Genomic DNA, 21,114 nt, shown 5'->3' on the forward strand with positions numbered 1-21,114 from the left:
GTACTAGCCACAGATTTGCAACCATTTATTCTGTTTATTAAATTAACAAATCAGAAGTGTCTGCAAAAGGTTTTCTCCTGACTCTAGCACTTGAAGTACTGAGGTGTTATGGAAAATCCTGCTTAGTGGCAAATCCTGATTAGGAAACGTTATCATTTTTCTGCATAATAGGTGAGATAGACATGCCTAACATATGGTTGCTATAAAATACCTTAGATGAGTCAGATCTTAGCTGACAGCTGTAAGCAGGGTTGCTGTGGCTTCTTAGATAATACTACTAATTATGGTCCTTTTTGTTACTTAACTGCTGTAACTGTTAAATTATATTAACCTGATTTGTAGACACTCCTGTTTGAGTAAAACAAAAAGGCAAGATTTATGATGTAAATCCTGATCTAATGTTTGCAGCTTATTAAAGCTGTATCCAAAGTCCTTCAAGTTCTCTGTAGTGATGACTAATTCTAACCTAACTGTAGGACTCCCCAGGAAGCTGCTGCTGTCCCACTAAGTGTTCAATTCAGCTACATATACCATGAAATTTAAGAAGGCAAAAAGTGCCAGAAGTGGCATTGATTTAATGATGCAGGATGTACCAGCCAGTAGCCCCAGTGGCTTTGTGCTCTGATCCTTGCATGCAGCTCCCACAGGTAATCAGAGAGTACAAAAATATACTGAAGAGCTTGCCTTTAAAGTACCGCCTACTAGAGTGTCCTGGGGACTGACTTCCAAGCAGAGACTTTGCTGAGTGGCAAGAGGCAACTGCCTGAGAACCTGTGGTTGTGCTCTAGCCTGTTGGAGAGGGGCTCTTGGAGCTCTTGTCTTGAGGGAACTGCAAGAGAGCACAGTAAGCCAACAAACAGGGGACAGCTGCAGCGTACAGAGGCCACACTTACTGCACTGTTCTGATTGATTAGCCTTACCAAGTCTAGGAGTTTAGTCTACACATTCAATTCTCACAGCAAAGTTTATCTATTTTCTTCAGAACTCCAGCTTGCACTCTGTACTCTACAGCTACAAGCAACTAAGGGGGAATGACTTCATCACACACGTCCATATATTGCTCAGAGGCTCATCTGCTTTCCCTTGCTTTTTGAAACCAGAGTGCTAAATGAGAGCCACTTGAAGATACGTGTTTCCCACACATATCCCCCCCACCTCACCAAATCCTGTGTAGCACCACAAATGCCACAGCTCACGTTCTACAGCATCTTTCAGGCAGCCCATCTCCCAAAGTACTATCCACTCTGTGCAGAGACGTGCTTCTAAGATGAAGAGTCACAAAAAGAAAACTCACAAGAGGAAAAGTCTCCACCAATATTACTTTCTGCCTTTGCTAGTGGAAGACACACCCACTTCCCTTGACTCTAATCAGAGGAGGACTGGCTGTCAGGTGGTAGAGATACACAGTTGAGAAACAAGAGGTCTTTATAGTTAGGTGCCTAGCCCTGCCTTGTATACCATCTGCTTCTAATGGAAACTTAAGACTTGCCAAAAGGAGAGGCTGAGTCTATGTTTTCAATATTTAATGCTCACTGGAAATGACAGTTCAGCATTACCTGCTGTCCCAGTGAGATCAAGCTAAACCCCACCCACAGTACTGTGTGTTCACATGCAATTGCAGAAATAAACAGTAAGTATGGAAAACTTAGAGGCAAACTCTTCAACTAGAGTGTGGCCTAATTTCAACATAGAGGCATTATTTTTCCCCTAAAGACTGCCACTCACTTGAATTCTTTTGGTGTTAACTCTTGTAAGTTAAGAAAAAATTGTGTGAAGTAGTAGCCATCAAAATAAATGAATAATAGGATCAGATTGCTTAGAAACTCCCCACTGTGCAGGGGCAGGTCCCCATTCAGTTTTGTGCCACACTCTTACTACAAATTACTCCAGGGAGAGCCAGTCTACTGTGTCAGCGTTCCTCTTCTGCTGACTTTTCTGCTTTCTTTCCCCCATGAGGGAATAGGAGCCAAGGCATTACCACCATCCTTTTCATAAATGCACTAAGGTAAGATCTGGAGACCCTAAGTTTAAGAGCATCAGTTCCCTCTGAAGCAAATGAAGACAAGCAGGTACCTAAGTTTGGATGCCTAAATTTAGAAGGTATGAGTACTGCTTTCCCCTTCTCTCTTCCTTTTTCTTCTCTCTGATGTGCTAGTCCTTTTTTGTTGGCAGTTAAAAGAGACGTGTCCAGCTGAGCTGCTCATCCCCTCTTGCACTTTGTAGAGTCCAGGTTCTCTCAAACTAGGGGGAGAAGGGTAGGACACAGAACATCAAGATTCACAAAACCGTTATTTTCCCCCTAAAACCTCAGCAGATGTCTTACTTTTAAGCTACTCACTGAGACTGAAGAGTGAAAATACAGGTGACTCTTGCATGTGTTGTGTGGACACAGCCTGTGAGGCCAGGACACATACCATGCATGTACCAGCACCTTGTTGCTCCCCACATCTCCCTTTGAAAGACAGGGTGGATCTAAATTTCCAGCCCTGGGTTTAGACAGCAGCACAGCCCTGTCAGTTATGCTGAGGAACTTTTTTGTTTTGATAGTTTTAAATTAAACAAATCAGGCTCTCTTATGCTTGTTTTAATGTAGGATTTTGCATTATCATATCTAGCTTGATTTGCAAACTTTACATAGATTCAGGGTAATCTCTTCAAAAAACTGAAAGTGTATGGGTTACATTATGACTTTCCTACTTTCCTGAAATGGTGAACATAAATGAATCACTCTGACTCCTCTTTTTCTCTCCAAAATCCAAGAAAAATCAGTAAGCATGGTCAATGGGCAAAAACAATCAAATGGCAGCAGTGAAGGGCTCTGTGCTAGGAAATTCAGTATTAAAGAGTGCAGTGCTTACACTGAGAGTATTTACCAGACTGCGAACTGAACTTTGGTGTGAAAACAGACACCAAAGTCTTTCCATCAGCCTCTTTGGCCAGCATAAAGACTGCTTTGAATAATATTGAGAAAATGTGACTCTGTGTATGTGCTTGTTCTCTTCCTGAGATTATTTCATTACAGCTATGGAAAACTTGGTAAGAAATCCATTCTGTGACATGCAGGTAGGTATGTGTCACACATTCCTCCTTTGAGGCGGAACAGCTGCAACAGCATGAATCAAGCTTTGCTTCAAACTTTAAACTAAGCTGGTTTTTTATTCTTTAATAATCAATTATATATGTCAGGAAAAAATAATCACCATATAAGTTTGGTTTCCTTCCCGCCCCCCTGCTATTAAAAGAAACACATCAAACTCTAATTGCCCTGCTACTGGTGCATGGCCAGACAGTGCTGAATCCTTTACATGGTTATGGCAGTGGACTTCTGAGACTTTATGATCCTTATCATCTAAGGTGCTAATGACTTTACCAAGTTTATACCCCTTTGACAGAGCTGTTCAGAAATAGAGGCTTCTGTCCCATTTACCCTAAACCCCAGATCCATGATGTCTCTCCACGTCTGCAGCTCAGAAGTCAGTCACTACAATTTAGTGTATCTGAGATAAAGCTGAAACCACCACAGACCCAAATGTCAGTTGCTCTCATCTGTTTAATTTACACAGAAGGAAAAACAGTAAGCACAGAAACAAGGCCACAAGGAAACAATCTGTCTGCCAACATAAGCAAATTGAGAAGGGGAAGAACAACACCAAAAACCAGCTGAGTGACATCTTCTGAAGGACAGATACTTGTGACAGAAATTTGCTTTAGGATAAAAAATGGTATCTAGATTTGACCATTTTTAAGCAGTTAGGCTGTTACAAAGCATGCTCATAAGAAAACTACATAAATGAATTGAATTTTTGGTATTTGAGTTGTGATTTTTATACACCAGTTAAGGCTAGCAGTATTGAAAGATCCTTTTGGGATGAATCTATAGCCTCTCTCTAATTCAAAAGTATTGGGTAGATATGTATACTTTCTGCATTTATTTACATGTGTGTTACTCATGTCTAACGGAGATTAAATCATCACAAGGAAGTGAAGAGTATCTCTTCAGGGTGTTCCCAGCATACTACAGAATCTTCTTCTGGCCTCATGGATGGAGAAATGTTATTTTGTTCTTGTAGGGAAAGGAAAAGAATGAGGGAGCTTACTACACAGGAGAGAAAGAAGAGATGCAAAAATCCCGAAAGCTTACTTTTTTGAGCTGCTGAGGCAGACAGTAAAAGCAGTTATAGTGAACCCTGATAAAATGGTCTTTGAGCCTGCGACCTATTCATTCTTACTACATGATCATACATTTCCTACACAGTAGGTGGTGAACCCCAAGCCTAAAAATAAGTACAAAAAAAAATATCACACCACTAAACTGACAGGAAGTGTAAAAACTTTCCAAATGAGAGCCATCAAACCTGATGAAACACAGTCACATTCCTGGTACGACTGTGTTTGCAGTGCCTTCTAGGTGTACTCTATATGACAGAACTGTTGTGAGGTAATCTTTGTGCCCCAAGGTAAACATGAATGGAACAGGATAATGGCTTGCTCAGAATCTACTAGCTAAAAATACAAATTCAGTCAACTTCCAAAATCAGAAGTGAATAGATATAAATTCAAGGTTTAAGTTCTGCTCAGAGTATCATACCTATTACTCAGTCTTCTGCAGAAGTTTATCTTTTGGTGAGGTCTTGACCCTTCTCTCCATATGTATCAAGTAAGCTTTTTCCATCATGGTACAAAACCAATGTAATGCCTATCCAGTAATTCTTATAAATTTTGTGTCAGACACACTCTGATTATAATGGGCATTTTCCCCCCTACTGCATACTCAGAAAAATGCATAGCTGTAACTCTGCATTAAAGGTTCTCCTAATTCTAAATTGTTGCTTTTACAACTTACACTGAACGTAACTTCCCATTTCAGTGTAAGTTTGGAAAAGTCAAGCATCGCCTAAATAAAGTCTACTGTTCAGTGAAGCTTCCATGGCAAAGTTGCATGAGCTTCTGTGTGTCAGGCGTAATCTAAATGCTTATTCTGATTATCATGAAGGAACTACACAGCAGTGAACTAGTTAAATTCCTTTCTGGGGTCCAATTACAGAAGCAAACTAAAGGAATAAACATTAGTTTTTTAAATGGAGTGAATATGCAGCAGCCCTGGTAAGGCTTGCCTCAGCCTTAACTAGTGCTGGCATTTGCTGCAGACTAAGCACTGTCAGTTACAACTTTCTTCTCAAGTCTATCAAAACTGAGAATTATAAATAAAATATATTATGGAATCATTATGAATTACTAGTGGACTAGTTTTAAAGTGCAATTTATAATCCATTAGTGACAGAAGCTATTCCAAACACAGCCTAAATAACACAACTCTTTGAAATGAAATGACTACTGAAAGCAAAAAAAAATTTAGTTATTAAAATGTATTTTAAAAGTCCAAATTACTAACACCTCGAGTCTGTTTAAAAATAACTTTTACACAGGTTCAAAGACCACCCCTTTTCTTAGAAGTAGCAAGACAAACAGGCTATGAATCAGACATATTTGTGTACTGTTGTCATCATTCTTAAAGATTCCTGCTCCATGCATGAGGGCAACTGGAAAAATGTCAGCAGCACTGCTCCTACCATTGGAGGCTCACATGCTTTCCCCCCCGTCTTTCCCTGATCCCCGTAGACAAACATTGACTGAAAGTTTCCAAATCCAGAAAAAACAAATCAATCCAAATTCCTTCCTACTGCTTTTAAACGCTTCTCAGATGATCCATATTTTAACTTGTCTTCATACCTTGAACAACTGCGGTTAGTCAGCTTCTTCACAAGACTGCAAAATTCTTACCCATAGGAAGGAAATGAAAAAGTAGAAATTCAAGTACTACAATTCATACTAAATTTCATTTTTCGTTTTAGAAAGCTCAAACAACTGAAGGTGTTCTTTTATTCTCTGTGCAACTATTTCAGGAGATGCTAAGATGATCATGTTATTCTGTGGGGAACAAAGGAGTGAGATCAGTAATGATACTATAATGCTATATTCACTGAATCAGTTCAGTATGATCAACATAAGGTATTTGCTCTTAAATTTTTTGGCCTACCTGGAATGAAAAATGTAATCTCAACATTATGCAAAAAATACATGGCCCTTAAGTCAAGTTTATATCACAAAAATGGTACACAACAATTTCATTATAATAATTAAAAAAACCCCCTAATTAGTCTTAGCCATTGTAGCCACACAATTTTTTTAATAAACTGTGGTAGTAAAAATTCCTCAAAATTCCAGTAAACCAACCATACATTATCAAAAGATAAGTGTGATAAGTAAGCAGCTGGCATTTACTGTAAGTGATAAAATGATGACACTAATTTCCATACCATATATATTTTTTTACCTTAAAATTGCTTCACACATTTTCTGCTCCAGCTGATACAATCTGTAGTTACTGTACATACTTACAAAATGCTGAAAATTAAACCCGTGGTTAACCAGCTTGGTTTTAAGACACACAAAATAGTTTAAAGTTGACTGACCATTCAAGCTGTCAGTCCATTCTAAATATTCTTGTTAAACTTTCCAGATCTTCATTTCTGAAATGCAGTTCTTCCAGTAATGTGGTCAGGAACTGTGTGTACATTGGGCTTGTCTGAGTATTCTTGAAAAGTGGACTTGTTTGTGACAATCTGGAAAAAACCCAAACATATTTCATACAGTAAAGCAACTTTTGAGTGGCAGATATTAGAAAACAAAGCTTGTGAGTTCAAACAACTGTATTGAAGAAAAGCAGTTTATAATGTCACATTTGATTAATTACACTATATAATAGACTGTATGTATGATATAAAATATGAGCTGTACAAAATATGATTTTATTAGTATGTAGTAAATAAAAAAAATCTAATTAGAAAAAAATGAGAGTAGTTTGTATGCCTCTAATCAATTCTACATAGATGTTATATAATGTAGACAGATATCAGAATAAACAAAGTGCAGAATGTACAATTAGACATATAAAAGGAAGGATCCCAGTCATTATTTATTTCTTTACCAAAAAGCTCCTAAACAGTCACACAGTGAAAGTTACAAACTTCTTCATATGACTAAAATATGAGCGATATAAAATTCCTCAGTTTGGAAGGAGCTACCACTATGCAGATCACCTACATATATAGTATCTGTATGCAGATGAGCTGAAATACTGAGCTGTTTGTTCCCATTTGCCCTTTAATTCATCTGAATATATTTTTATCCTAAAGTCCTTCTTTTTTCTCCTAATTCTATTGCAAAATATTGCAAAGGTAGTAATAGCTGAATCTACTTCCTAAGCCCAAATATTTAAAAAAAACTAAGTAACAAAATCAAGTATTAAAGCTTATGCTGAATGTTAAGAAACTTCAACACCAAAGATTACTGACAAGATCCCTTAACAAGAACTCCTATCCCAGCAACAGCTACTTTGTCTCAAATACTGTAGATAAACAGTGCCATTGACACCATACACGAAAGAGTTATTTTAGAATACATTTGTGCAATGATGTACTTTTAATAAGAAATTCAAGGTAGTCTGCAGCTTCCTAAAAATTTCCTAGCTCAGGAAGTCTTCTAGTGAGTAACAATTGAGATGAATCTCCCTGCAGTCACTGGTATTAAGACCATCTCCACTTGAAAAAAGCTGCATATGAGAGAAGATTCTTTTAAATTAAGCAAAAAGAGTGATAAAACACAAAGAAAGGACCTTACAAGACATAGCAAATAAGTATCCCTTAATAAAAATTAAATTTACATAAAAATTAATGAAAAAAATTTTCTTTCTGGATTCCATTTCAGTATGTACATATAGCTAAATAGTTCAGCTCTCAAACACTGACACTTGGTGAGAAGGACTTTCAGAGATGCTTAAAGTAAGGGCAAGGTGTGGAAAGAAATTACTTATGCATAAACTCTGCTATATATAAAAAAGAGAAGTATTCAGAGTGAAGAGAAGTTTTCAAGTTTGTGATTTTGGCCTGAGGCCAGAGGGTTTTGTAATGCACTTCATGCCAGCCAGGACCGAGTATTTTCTTTCCTGGTGGGAGTCCTGGGCTTTCTCCCTGGGCTGGTAAATCAGAGCCGCCCTGGCCAGGGCAGGCAGGCAGGAGGCTGCACTTGCATGGTGAGGCTTTATCAGTGGGGAACACAGGAAGTGCTGATAGAGGATCAGAGGAACCACTGCAGAGTGTTAAGCTGGAGATGGCGGGAGGAAGACCAGGAGATGCATTTCTACTTGTCTTCAATTCACCCTTCTCAGAATTATGCAGGTTGTATATGAAAACAGACTGGTGGTAGAAACAGTCATGACTTCCTGAGCGCTGGTGCGAGGTAGCTGTAGCACTGTAAACCATTCTCCTGGCCATGATGTAGATTTACATGCATTTTTACTTGAATTTTCTTAGTCCTGCTATGGGCTTAAGAGGATATTAACACAGACATTATTTTTCAAAAACAGCAGAAAGCTTGTGCAGTTTTAAGGATTACTCTAAAACCAAAATGTTTATTACCATGAAGCTCACATGCTTTTTTTTTTTGGAACTGCAGTTGGTGATAGTACACAGTTTCATGAATTACAAGCATGTCGTAAATGTCAGACCCTGTTTAAGAGTAGCTACTATAGCTTACACCAAGAAAGAAAGAAAAAGGTATTGCTATTTTCAGAGAAGTTAGCAGGCATTACATATTGAGAAAAGGAAGTTAAAAAAAGTTTTAGACATGGATATTTTTTTTTTCTTACCTGAACTTTGTTTTAAAACTAATTAAGCTCCTGATTATTTGATAAACAAGAGACTAAATCAACAAGTCATTTTAGAGAGGCACGTGCAAGTTTGTAGCAATTAGTTAAAAGTTACATCTTGATGCGGCCACCTGTTAAATATTTATGAATCTATGTACAAACACTTTTCTCTTGGAAAACTGTGTCCTTTTGACCTTTAAATGATGCTTCAACTTGTCATTTGAAAAGCAGTTATCATTGAGTACTTTTCTAGTTTCAGGTGGCTGCTGCAGCAGAAGCAGAAGCTTTTTTCTGCGAAAGGAGCAAGCAGAAGTTGCTGCTTTGCGTGGAGTGGTAAGTTACATGCTCTAAGTAACACTGGTCCAATGTGTATGTGAGGTACTGCACAAGAGTACTGAGGGACTGCTTAGCTGAATTAAACCTTAATTGTATGCAAACAAGCCAGAACAGCATTTGGAATCAGTATCTTCAAGTCACAGAAGATTACAATGATCTTATCTCTCAAGAAACTATGATGACTAATTCAATTTAATGATATACAGGATTTCAGTTCAGAGATTGTAGAATTCCCTTGAAAGTCTGCAGCATCTTCTACAGATGGAGAATATAAACAGGATACTTGGGACCACAATAATAAGAACTGGCTAGTGGACCACTGGAAAGAAAATACAAATTTTGCTTTTCTATTACCTCTCTCACAAGTTGCAGCATTAATCTGGAACAAACTTTTAAGAATAAAGTCAAATAAACATACGAACAGCTAAAGGATTAACTGATTTTAAAATAGCCACCTACAGAAGTACACAATGTAAATGTTACAGTCCAAAAGTACATACCCATTCCTCAAAGGCTTGCCTTCAGCAAGAGCTACTAAAAGGAAATGTTCATGCTCATATCATGGAAAAGTAGTATATCAGACTTGATGAGAGTGTAGTTTCCTGCACACCCACTTACACCATATGGTAAACAGGCATTTGTAACGTTTAAAAAGTGTTAAAAATGTCAAACTCTATCTGATTGATAAAATTTGTATTTGCTGGCTATTCCACATATGTTATACGTTCAAGAAAAAAACCCCACTAAGGTGAAATTCATGTGAAGAATAATCAATTATTATCAAGCTATTAAAGGACATCTGGCTACCACAAAGTGTTTACATAGTTTCAGTGCTTCAGCTCAAAACCCAAGCTTTCTATAAATCATCTGCCTTACAAAAACATTTGGCAAGTATGTTCAGGAGTTAAACCTCAATTATTTTAGGAATTAGTTTCATTAATTGGTAGAGTGCACAACTTGTTCTTAGATCTATGCGTACCTTAACGAAGATAGCTGAATAAATTCAGAAAAGATAAAACTTTTATGTAATTAAAAGCATTAATTGGCATTTCCTGTCCAGGGGTATGAATATTCTTTCTAAAAACCCAAACCAATTGTCCAGTGCCATCTTAGCCCCAGCCACTGGATCTCAGGGAAAGCTTTCTGGACTTTCTGTTTAAGATGAATTCTGTGGTTCCCTTTGAAAACGTTAAAAATTTTCAAAGCCACCACAGTGTTACCAGTCAGTTACAGCTGTCTGAAACAGACACCTGAAATCAGGGGAAAATCACAACCACATAAGAGTCAGGTTCCTTTCCACTCCTCAAAATTGGTCACTTAAAATTATACATAAATTGTTGAGAATTTGAGTGCACATAAATTGCTCCAATATCATGGAAAGCACTTGTATACCTCATGAAGAAAAGCCATATGCTAATTCTCAGAAGACTAATAATAAGCTCCTCCTAGAAAAACATAAGCATTGCCAGTCTTCCTAATTTTTTTTCCAATGTTAGAAGCTTGAAAAAGCAAAAGCCACTGGTTGTAGCAGAAGCCATAGATCCAAACACAATTCAGTCCCTTACGTTGTTTGACATGCTTGGAATTTGAATAAGAACAGAAGTATAAAAGAGAATGATGGAACAGGCAAACACCACCTCTCTTTCCAGAGTAAGCTTTGGAAAATAAGTTATGTTTCTGCCATTTATAGGTATTTAAGCACTATGAATAAGACTCTTAACACAACCACAACAACATAAGGGTTTGGGTTTTTTTATTTTCTGTTTCTTTCTACCTTTTGTTTTAGTCACTTAAGACTTATTTTTTAAGATCATCATAACCAGGATCATTGATAAATAGTTTTCTGTCAGAATGATGGAGTTGAACTAATGAATGATCACAATAGTTTCCTTAACACTTGTTTCAGAACACAGAAATTATGCAAGAGCTGGCAGCACTACAGGCAGCATTTTCCCCCTTTCCTCAACAAAACCACAGACACAGACTACTGCATGTGTGCTACAAGGGTGCCAACAAATCTCTGGCCAATAGACTCTTGCTCCAGCTATAACCATGCAGATAACCATGCCATTCTAATGGGTTCTACCGCATCACCACAGAAGCGCTGGGGTGTTTTGGTTTTGTGGGGTTTTTTTTAAACACTCCAAATATATTTGCACTACTCTTAAGTTACAGATTTGATGGGCTTAGCAATGCAATAAAAATGTTACTAATCAGAAATGCCTTTCTTTTAATATAGCAGTTTTATAGAATACACTTTTAGATTCCATTTTAGTTATGTTCCATTTAAGGAAGTCTCCAACACAATTAAATAAACAAAAGCAATTGTTTTGTTTAAGACAATTGGCTAGACTGACTCAATCCAGCAAGTGTTAAACATCAGCAATAAAACTCAGTGAATTGATGTGCATTGCAGCCCACAGACCATCTGCCTGTACATGCAGCTGTAGTGCTGCCATGTGTCAATCACTTATAACAGTGCTTCAGCTGATGGGGTAAACTCCAGTGCTTGCTGCGTTTATCCGTTTCACGAATCCCTACCCAAAGGCACTCAGACATTTGGGCAGAGTAAGTTGAAACCATCACTGTAATTTTGCATGTTCTTCACAATATATTGGCTGCTTGCTTAATTTGAGGTGGAATCTCTCACTTCCAGTATCTCACTGGATACAGTACACTTGTCTAGGAACTGCAAGTTTGTTAGTAAAGTACCTTAAATCCCAAAGCCTGGTGCATCATCAGGCCAAAGTTAGTATTGGACAGAAAGCTGATCTGAAGCACAACATGAGTCTAGCTGTAAGATAAAGATGCAACACCAGGGAATTAAAAAAAACCAAACCAAAACAAAACAAAAAAACATCAAAAAACCAAAAAACCCCCCAAAACCTTTGGTGTAATTAAGTGGCTACACTTAATTACTACATTTAAACATATGCTCAGAAATTAGAAAATATGACAGCCTCATCTTATGTAATTTAGCTGTTATGTTGGCAGTTTCAGTGAAAAAAAACCCCAAACCCTACTTGTTTCTTTTAACTTTAGTTTGAGCATGATTTAAAAAACTCAACATTAAAAAACCCCAAACCATTAAAAGCCAAAAGCTGTCTCCAGAGTGAACAATTTCCATTAGAACACATTAATATTTGACAGACAATCTTGAACTAGAAGCATCTAACTTACAAACAAGATGCAGAAGTATTTAAATATATCTTAGGAATTGAGTCTTTTAAATGAAACTGTACTAGTACTGGAAAGAAGTAATTACAATCAGTGTCACTTGCAACTCTGCAATTAAAGTTTGGGGCCTTTTGTTACCATATCCTGCTAGTCAAAGAGGACACTGGCATTCAGGGGCTGTTTTCTGTAATCTCCCCCAGTATATTTCTGTATTATACTTTCTTAATGAAAGATAAAACACTCTAAAGCCCACAGCATTGAACAGCAATAACTGGCAGAAATAAACAGGCAATTTTCTTACTGAGATAAAAAAGCTACTTCTGGTCTAATTTTAAATATAGACTGAAGATCCTATTCTCATCATAAAGACAAGAATTTTGTAACTGAAGTGCAACTTATGTTTTATTTATTATTTAACTTCCCTTCATTATTGTATACTGACTTGTCCACAGAATCCAGCACAGGCACTTTAATCCTCTGATGGCAACAGAAACTAAATTATTCATGCTTTAAAATTTTTGTCCACTATATTTAAATCAGTGCTACCAACAGTGATTCAAAATCAACGGCTGAAATTCCTATATAATCCAAGTATACAGCAAAAAATTAAGGTTCATCCAAAAGTTGACTTTAACTGTTTCCACTACCTTTATTTTTTCCTATGCAGCTTCTACAAGTCTCTTCAATAAATATGTTCTATGTTTATGTATATAGTTAGGCAAATTTATTTTTTCTTCATGTGAAATTCACCTTCAGCACACACTTTTCATGTAGTTGTTGTCCAGACACAAGTCAACTTCCACTCCCTTTTAATGGGGCCAACGTTTCATGTGTGGCGTAGCCAGATATGACTGGATGGCTACGACTAACAGTAAAAGGAAAGCCTTTCTACAGCACCAGGGGTTACCTAAGCATTTGATGGAAGTGCTTGCTATCAACTGAAAAAAAAGACAATGGATCTGCTTTTCTCTCTTTCCTTCTTACCCCCACCCTCTCCCCTCACTGAGTTATCCAAACAGGCAACTGGCAATCGAGAGAACAGGCTGGGGTGCAGCTGAAGGAGCAGCAGCCCAGACCCCAGCCCTTCCTAGGACAGTGGGCAGGCCTTTGGGGCACAGGCTGTGCAGCACAGCTCCCTCATGGCACACCATGCTCTCCTCACAAGGGCTTTGGAAGCCCAGTGGACATTTGCAAAATACTTTGCAGGTTCATGCTAACATTCCATATCAGCAGTCATTTCTTGTCTTTCCCTTCATATGAGAGTTCAACTTCTGTTGTTTCATTAAGCTGCATAAGGAAATTTTTGGAAGGCATTTAAATGTTTTAACTAAACTATGCAGGAGAGAAGAGTCGAGGCCATAGACTTAGAGCTACCTTATCAGGTACAGAAATTGTTAATTTAAAATGGATTTAAGAAAATGCAAATGTTCTGGATCTTTGTTTTTTTTTTTTTAACCTAACAAACAAACATATGAAACATGTGAACCTAACAAACAATTGATATGAATATCAGGATGCATTGTTTTTGCCACTTTCTTCCTCTCCCTTGAAAGTTAAGAATCATTCCATCAGCTGCTAGCTTTATAACAAACAGCTGTATAACTACAAAGATCCTGCAATGAAAAAATTTAATAGTAATTAATGGTGCACTGATACAAAAAGACACAGAAAAGGAAAAAACTCAATACTTGTCTAATACTGTCTAATGAGAAAATACTCTGGAAAAATTTTGCTAATAACAATGGGAATGACAAAAATTCCAGGACTCATGATTCCTTTTAAAGCCACAGTAATAATACGGAATGTTTTTTTTTTGCCTCTTGTTATAGTGATATTTAAGAACTCTATTTTCAAAGACTTTGTCATTTTTAAATGACTACCAAGAATGCCATCAACACATATATCATATAGGTCTAGCAAAAAACAATTACTTTGGCAATTATATGCAAAACAGCACTTCCAGATTTCATTAAGAGTGGATTAGAACAACCTTAAGCCAGGCAAGAAGACTAAGGAAGCACCAAAACCTTCTCAATAACATCTCATAAATAACAGCTCAGACAAATCAATAACAGCTCATAAATATCCAGCGCTCTCTTCTTCAAAGTGTAGTGGATCAGACTTTGTTTCACTGTTTTGAACAACAGGTATGACTGCAGGATGATTTTCTCAAAAACCAGTGGGTCATGGTACACGCCCATGTAACTGTATTCCAAAGGTGACTCCAACGTTGGCTCACAGACACAAAGCATTAGAACGTCTGCAGTACTGTGCGCCATTTAAAGCCCCAGCATTCATACAGGGATTTGTTCCACAAACTTTTAATTTAGCTTACTTACCAGCATAATACTAAGGCAAAAAAAAAGTTCCCAATATGAACCCAGAAGAAATCACTATCAGCTGTTTCTCCCTAACAAATCTAAGTTTCTTATGTACACATTTCAAGGACAGGCTTTGTTTAAAGAGCTCCATTTATTTGAAGCCTGCTTCCTGCTAACCAGCTGACAGCTCAAAGGTACTTCTCAGTTTGATAAATTATTCTCATTTCCCTCTCTTCTTTAACTTAGTCAAAATTTTAGATCGAGTACATTTATTTTAAAATTGATCTTCTCATCCTTTTCAGTCTTCTTTTCCTTTTTATGTTCCACAAGGTGTTCCTGTGACACCTCAAATACTGGAATCTATGCCACCGAAGTATCTGGATTACCTAGATACATGAAATTAAGCACAGGTATAAGTCTCAGATTAAAGAATGCTAAAATGTAAGCTTTTGAGAACCTGAACCTCTTAAGTACTTTGTAAAATACACACCTTTGTGTGAATTATTGTGCACATATAGTAGAACAATTTCATATCTAAAATATGCCTTTATATTAAAATCTGATACATTTTATGTATCAATTAAACATTGTTTTACCTCTCTCTATATATATCTATCTCCATTTTTGCACTTCATTATTCCACATATGGATATTCCTATCAATTCATTACCTTAGTGATATGTAAGTGGGAAAAAAATACAAAAAAGACAGAATAAAATATACTGACTCGCAGTAAGTTAGAACAGCTACAATGCAATATGCTTAGGTAAATAATGCCAATACTTGACTTTATAAAATGTTCTCACCTGTGCTCAGTTACTAGGGAAATGATGATCATAAAATTGATCATAGTTTAGTTTCACAACTTTTTAACATTGTAACTTGATTACAGTCCAGTATACAGATCTGTATACACCTGTAATAATGCAGCTGAGTAAAGAGACATGCTAGGAACAGCCTTGCTTACACTGTGTCCAATTTTTTTTATTCAGAAATTAAACATAACCTCAACACTTTATACTTGCCTTTACCAGTTCTGAAAATAAATTCCAGTGTGGTTCTGGACCTATCAAAATAAGGTTCTTAGAAATCCCTGAAAGTTAAGGGTTCTTAAGCATCTTTTCCCAGAAATAACAGCACACAGTAGGTTTAAAAAACAAACAAACCAAAACAAAAAACCCCAAACCCTTTTCCTGGTTGTTTTATTTTCTAATCTACTACTGGCTTGATGATCTCCAGTAAATCACTTTTCTACCCTTAATCTCAAGCTTACCAGCTCTACAGCAGAAGGGCACTATTAACACTGATTTGTGAAAGTACACTGAACTAAACACATGCTTAAAACCAGCAGAATATGTGATGAGGTTTGGAACAAATATGAAGAGCCAGATAAATCTCAACTAGTCATTAACTTTTTAAAACCCCTAGTACCTCATCTCAGAAATACTGAATTTTATAATGAATTAATTAGATCTATTCGGTGTCTTCTTAAGATGTTCAGATGGACAGAGGGTGGAAGAGAGAGCAAAATGTGCATTTCTGTGGAACACAGGATGTAAGTGTGGTATACATCAAAATGAAACATGCTCTAAAATGAAACAAGCCTCTAAACAAGCAAGCATCTGCACTTTTTGCACTGATGCTGGTTTTGCACCTATAGTATGCAATTACACATACACACTTTGCAGTTTCTGCAATAAGCTTCCACTTGCTGCTTGGTTATGTTTGCTACCAGCCAATTAAAGCACACTTTCCTGGGGGAGGAATGGGAAGAGACCATGTACTGCTGCAGACATGATTGTTCTAGATTCTTTTTATTGTGCCAGGCAAAATTTTATGAGGATATGATTATGTTTACTTACACAACATTCTGGTTAACTAACTGGCTGCAGTCTTCTTATCCCCAGTATTTATTTTAATTATACACGTGTAAAAAGAGCCACCTGCCCTGATGCTAAATGCACTGGCTTGGATTATCTGTAAATTCTGAGAGCTTTATCATAGCCCACTCTCTAGAGAAACACTTTATACATCATCTTTGGCTGATATGCATTTCCTTCCTTCCCGCCTTCCCAAAAGAACCTTTTCTGTTTTCATAAATATGAAAGGAAAACATTTCAGAAAATACTGTACATTTTTGTACTGTTAACATCTCACTTCAGAACTTAACTGTCAGACTGGATGAGTGCCACTGGGTGTCAGAATGTTTTTGTATCTCAAGAAGTAATGTGAGAAGTAATGAGAAGTACAAACTGCCTTTGCATTTGATTCCTGCAGTATCAGGACACAAAACCAAGTCTCCATCAGTGTACTGTCCACTATCAGTTATCACATAAAAATAATTAGGCTCCTCTCTAAGTTAATCTTCTTCTCTCCCCTCCAAATTTTCGTGCATCTGAGTAATTTTCAGTTTATTCCTCATCACTGTGGAATACCGTAGCACCACTAATATTCTCCAATATAACATTATTGATATGAAAAATAAAATGCATTTATTTCCCTCAACTGACATAGACAGTTGGGTCCATAGGCAGGTCTGTGAAGCACTGTTAATCCAAGCAAATTATAAAAGCTCAATCATTCAAATAAGTTTATTTTCTAAGACATAATACAATCATAAAGCAGCATTTTTAGGGCTTTCATGGTTTTTAATCACCTTTAGGATTCTTCTTCCTTAAAAACCATGATACACTTCACAGAAAAAATTTGTCTATCATGTCAAGACTGACATTTTCAACAGCAATATGAAAAAGGAAATTAGAATCTCTGGAATGAAATACTGCCTTTCTAGACACCCTTACTGTTTAGTGTTGTAAGGATTTCCAAAATCTGCATCAAGCACCATAAGAGAGGAATGATGAGATCTTCAAACAATACTGCTTTTTCACGGGGATTTTTTAACAAAGCTTTTCTGTTATAGTGGTGCCAGAAGAGTTAATGAATACAGTACTTCTATTTTGGGCACAATTTATTTCAGTGCTAAAGAAGAACAGGACATACCATTCAGCCTACTAGAGGTACCATTATGACTACGTGCATGGAACCAAACACATTAATCCAGAATCCATGCTAAAAACTCTGCTGGTACAAAATACCTGGGGGGGTCACATGACAGCAAGCTATACTAACCTTTCCAGTGATGTGCATCTCTACATTTTTTTTGTTTGTTTGTTTCAGAAATAAGCCAAATTAACATGGATTTTTGTCTTACAGTGAAGTTTACTGTTAGTCAAAACCACTGCTTATATCCCCACTAATGTTGACTGTTCTTTACAAAGTTAACTAAGAGAAAACTTAAATTCTGAATATATAAGACGCAAGTGTGTACCAGTCATGTTTTTCTTTTAACAGAAGGGTAGTGTTTCATGATAAAACAATGTTTGCATTGAATGTATTAAGATTAATTATTAATGAGGAAGCAAGTATATTTTCATAGGGCTATAGCTGCAGGATTCAGTTGTAACATGAACATTTCAGTTTGCTCTGTGGATGAAGTTAAAATACATTTAGTTTAAAACTAAGTTTAGGACAGCTGAAAAAGTGAATTACTAATGTCTTACTTGCAGCATTAGTTCAGAGCTGTCTATATTACTGTACAACCTTTTCTATGCAACTATTCTATGCCACTGTACTACTTATGACATGTCTTAACAATAAGCAAAACACTGATTACGGAAGGAGGAAAAATGTGATATTACAAAAGAAATCTTCTAAAAGTATACCTTTTAAAGAAACATAAATTTAAAACAGTTCTCTCTCTGGGCAATTTTTCCATCTGCTTGATCATAATTGTGGCATAAAGTTCAATGGGACATGAACTCCACTGACCAAGTCAGCTCCCCAGTGAGTCAACATGCTGAAGGAGCCTTCTGAAATCTGGCACGCTGTGTCAGAGCTTGAAACACAAGTTGCAACAACTCATTCACACAAAAGGCTAAAATGAAGTGTCGGAAGAAAGTACTTTTCCTACTATCATAGTCTTAATTCACAAGTATATTTGGGCTATAAGGTTGCCAACAAACTGAAGCAGATCACCCAAAATGATGTTTGACATAAAAGTATTTCTAGATTCTAACAAAAAGACTTGTCAGAACACCACCACGAAGGACAGTTTAGAGCTGGTGATGCACTCTGCACACCAGCTCTGCTGGTTGTGCATGACGTGAGTCTGAATGCCCACACATACAGCTGCTGGGAACATGCAGATTTCTATCTCTTGGAGGGATTTCCAAGACACTTGGCAGACAGCCATGCTCCTGCTCTTCCCTTGCACTGGGCAGCAGAGCTGGGAGGTGCAGAGCTGACAGCTTTCTGAGCCAACCCTCCTAACTCCATGCAGCAGGAGTCCAGGACACTGTGTGCTAAGGCTCCACTCCTGCTGATGAAGCCAAGCTCCAGCACTGTAAAGAGGAACTAATTATCCTGGACTCAGAGAGTTTGTGCTGGGCATACATGAAAGTTACACAGCACATCCAAATGCCCCATTTAGAAGGCTACCCATGAGAATACCAGCATGGAAAAGACTGCAGCTGTACGGGCTGCAGTGAAATTCACGGTGTCACTTCCTGCAGAACATCACTGCAGCAACAGTGGGGGTTTTTTTGTTCCAGGATAAACACCTTCTTGGAAACTGTTAAGGTTTCTTCTATTTTCTCCCTTATGAAAGAGGAAGATATTGAATTAATTTTAAAGTTGGCACTGACTAATATCCCAATTACCAACACTGAAATCCCTCATGGTTCTGTGTATGATTTCGAAATAATACTGGAACATGCCAGAAAGAAGTAAGACTATACTGATCATGTCCATAATATGCTAAATAAGCAGCTTCAAGTTTGCTTAGAAATTCCTGATAAGTAATCAAGCTCAAAAGATTTAAAAACTGCTTAACAGAAAATCTATTTGAATTCACACCTACCAAATGACAGCCTAAAATTAAGAGAAAAAGGGAAGAAGCTATTTTTTAATGCATTAAGACAAAGTTGCCTTTTCTGTATTTCACACAATAGTATAACTCTACAGATAAACATGACACTATAACCACATTGAAATGCTTTTATAAAAAGACTCTTTGAATTCTTGGTCCTGCAAATTCAGCTCTGTTTCAAAATGGAAAACAATTATATTTCTAGGTTAATGATGAATGATTTTTCTCAGCTGAAACCTGGAACCCAACTTCCATCATCAGACATGCTAAATAAAATACCATCCAGCTGACTTGTATGTGGTTTCTGTAGGAAAAAGAGTCACTCTGCAAGTCTGATTCATATCCTATATGTATTTGTACATTAGATTCATACATTTCAAACATTCACACACTTTTAGATAAGAACACAGTAGTGATATCAGAAACATCTAAATTCCTCTTAAAATGATTTAGAAATGTCAGTGCTGAGCATAGAAGTGCTCTTGTGTGCAGAGGAGTAAAAACACATACTTGAACCCAAGATTCTCCAGTTCCTGAACTGTTATCTCCAAGAGAGTAAACCTCTAGAGTACATCTCCACATGACACATTTATCTAAAGTGGCTGCACACATATAATGATGGCTTTTGTTTAGTGATCATGGTCATTTTCAGTTTGTTTAAATACTGCAGCCAAATGCTTATAAACTAATCCCAGAACATTTTGAAATGCTTCAAAGCTTTTAGCAGGGGAACCTCTTGCATAGGCTTTGCAGATGAAGCTGACCACAGTTCACTGGAACCAGCCAGCTCAGATAAGTAAGATGAAAGCAGACATTTCCTGAAAATATCTTGAAAGCTTTCCATTAGTCTGTGCCAGGGGTATACACTAAAAACAGAAAGTGCCCATGCTTGTATAGCAACCAATCCTCCCACTGCTTTCTCCATTCTTTCTTGAACTACTGTATTTATATCTATTTATCTGCTTCATTTGGTGTCTTGCAAATTTATTTGGCAGAAAAAGATGCAACTTCTCCATTCTAGTTTACAATACATTATAAAGCAGCTATTACTAGAACAAAAAAATTCTATTTAACATACTAAACAATCTAACAGGAAGAAACCAAAATCAACCAATGCCAAAATTACTACAAATACAAATAAGTAAGAAATTTGATGTACAGATAATTTAATATATAATTAATAATACAGATAATACACTCCACGACAGGCATGAATACCACTGTTTGAACATAAAGCTCTGGCTGTCAAGGTATACTCTAACAAGGTCGATTCAGCATTGCTGAATGTGCTATATTCATAGGAGTGCCTCAGGCTAGATTTTCAATAAAGGCAGAGACTGGCTGTGTTCATATTTTATACAATAATTTGATTGAATATAAACAACTGTTCACTAGGAACATGAAAGACTCCACTATTCAAATTGCCAACATTTTATACTTTGTGACATGTCACACTGTCCAGTTCCAGGCACTTTATTTCAGTGAATGAGAAGCCCATGTTTCTTTCATAGTCAGTAGACCCAAGGGCACATAAGTACTTTCAGCAGCTTTTCAAGGACCTGCAGATTATGAAGTGCACCTAGGGTCTAATTTAAGCACCAAAATTAGGCATTAATGATATCCATCATGGTGTATCCTGCAAAGAG

General features: G+C 37.0%; 1 protein-coding gene and 1 long non-coding RNA gene across 5 annotated transcripts in view; one reads left to right on the forward strand and one right to left on the reverse strand.

Annotated features, from left to right (window-relative positions):
- LOC137479399 (uncharacterized) overlaps positions 1-15,894 on the forward strand; it is a 33,717-nt gene extending 17,823 nt beyond the window's left edge. The window contains exons 2-3 of the long non-coding RNA XR_011002211.1: positions 8,961-9,044; positions 11,021-15,894. This is a non-coding gene — a long non-coding RNA (uncharacterized lncRNA). The remainder of the gene's footprint in view (positions 1-8,960; positions 9,045-11,020) is intronic.
- RPAP2 (RNA polymerase II associated protein 2) overlaps positions 5,819-21,114 on the reverse strand; it is a 35,915-nt gene continuing 20,619 nt past the window's right edge. For 2 of the 4 annotated variants that reach the window (XM_068199842.1, XM_068199841.1), the window contains one exon: positions 17,646-21,054. In XM_068199842.1, coding sequence (XP_068055943.1) covers positions 21,048-21,054 — 7 coding nt within the window. In that variant the 3' untranslated portion in view covers positions 17,646-21,047. Of the gene's footprint in view, positions 5,929-6,473; positions 6,624-17,645; positions 21,055-21,114 lie in introns of those variants that run through there. The other 2 variants (XM_068199838.1, XM_068199840.1) reach the window with 2 other exon arrangements.

Source organism: Anomalospiza imberbis, chromosome 9, assembly GCF_031753505.1.
Source record: "Anomalospiza imberbis isolate Cuckoo-Finch-1a 21T00152 chromosome 9, ASM3175350v1, whole genome shotgun sequence".
Lineage (NCBI taxonomy): Eukaryota > Metazoa > Chordata > Aves > Passeriformes > Viduidae > Anomalospiza > Anomalospiza imberbis.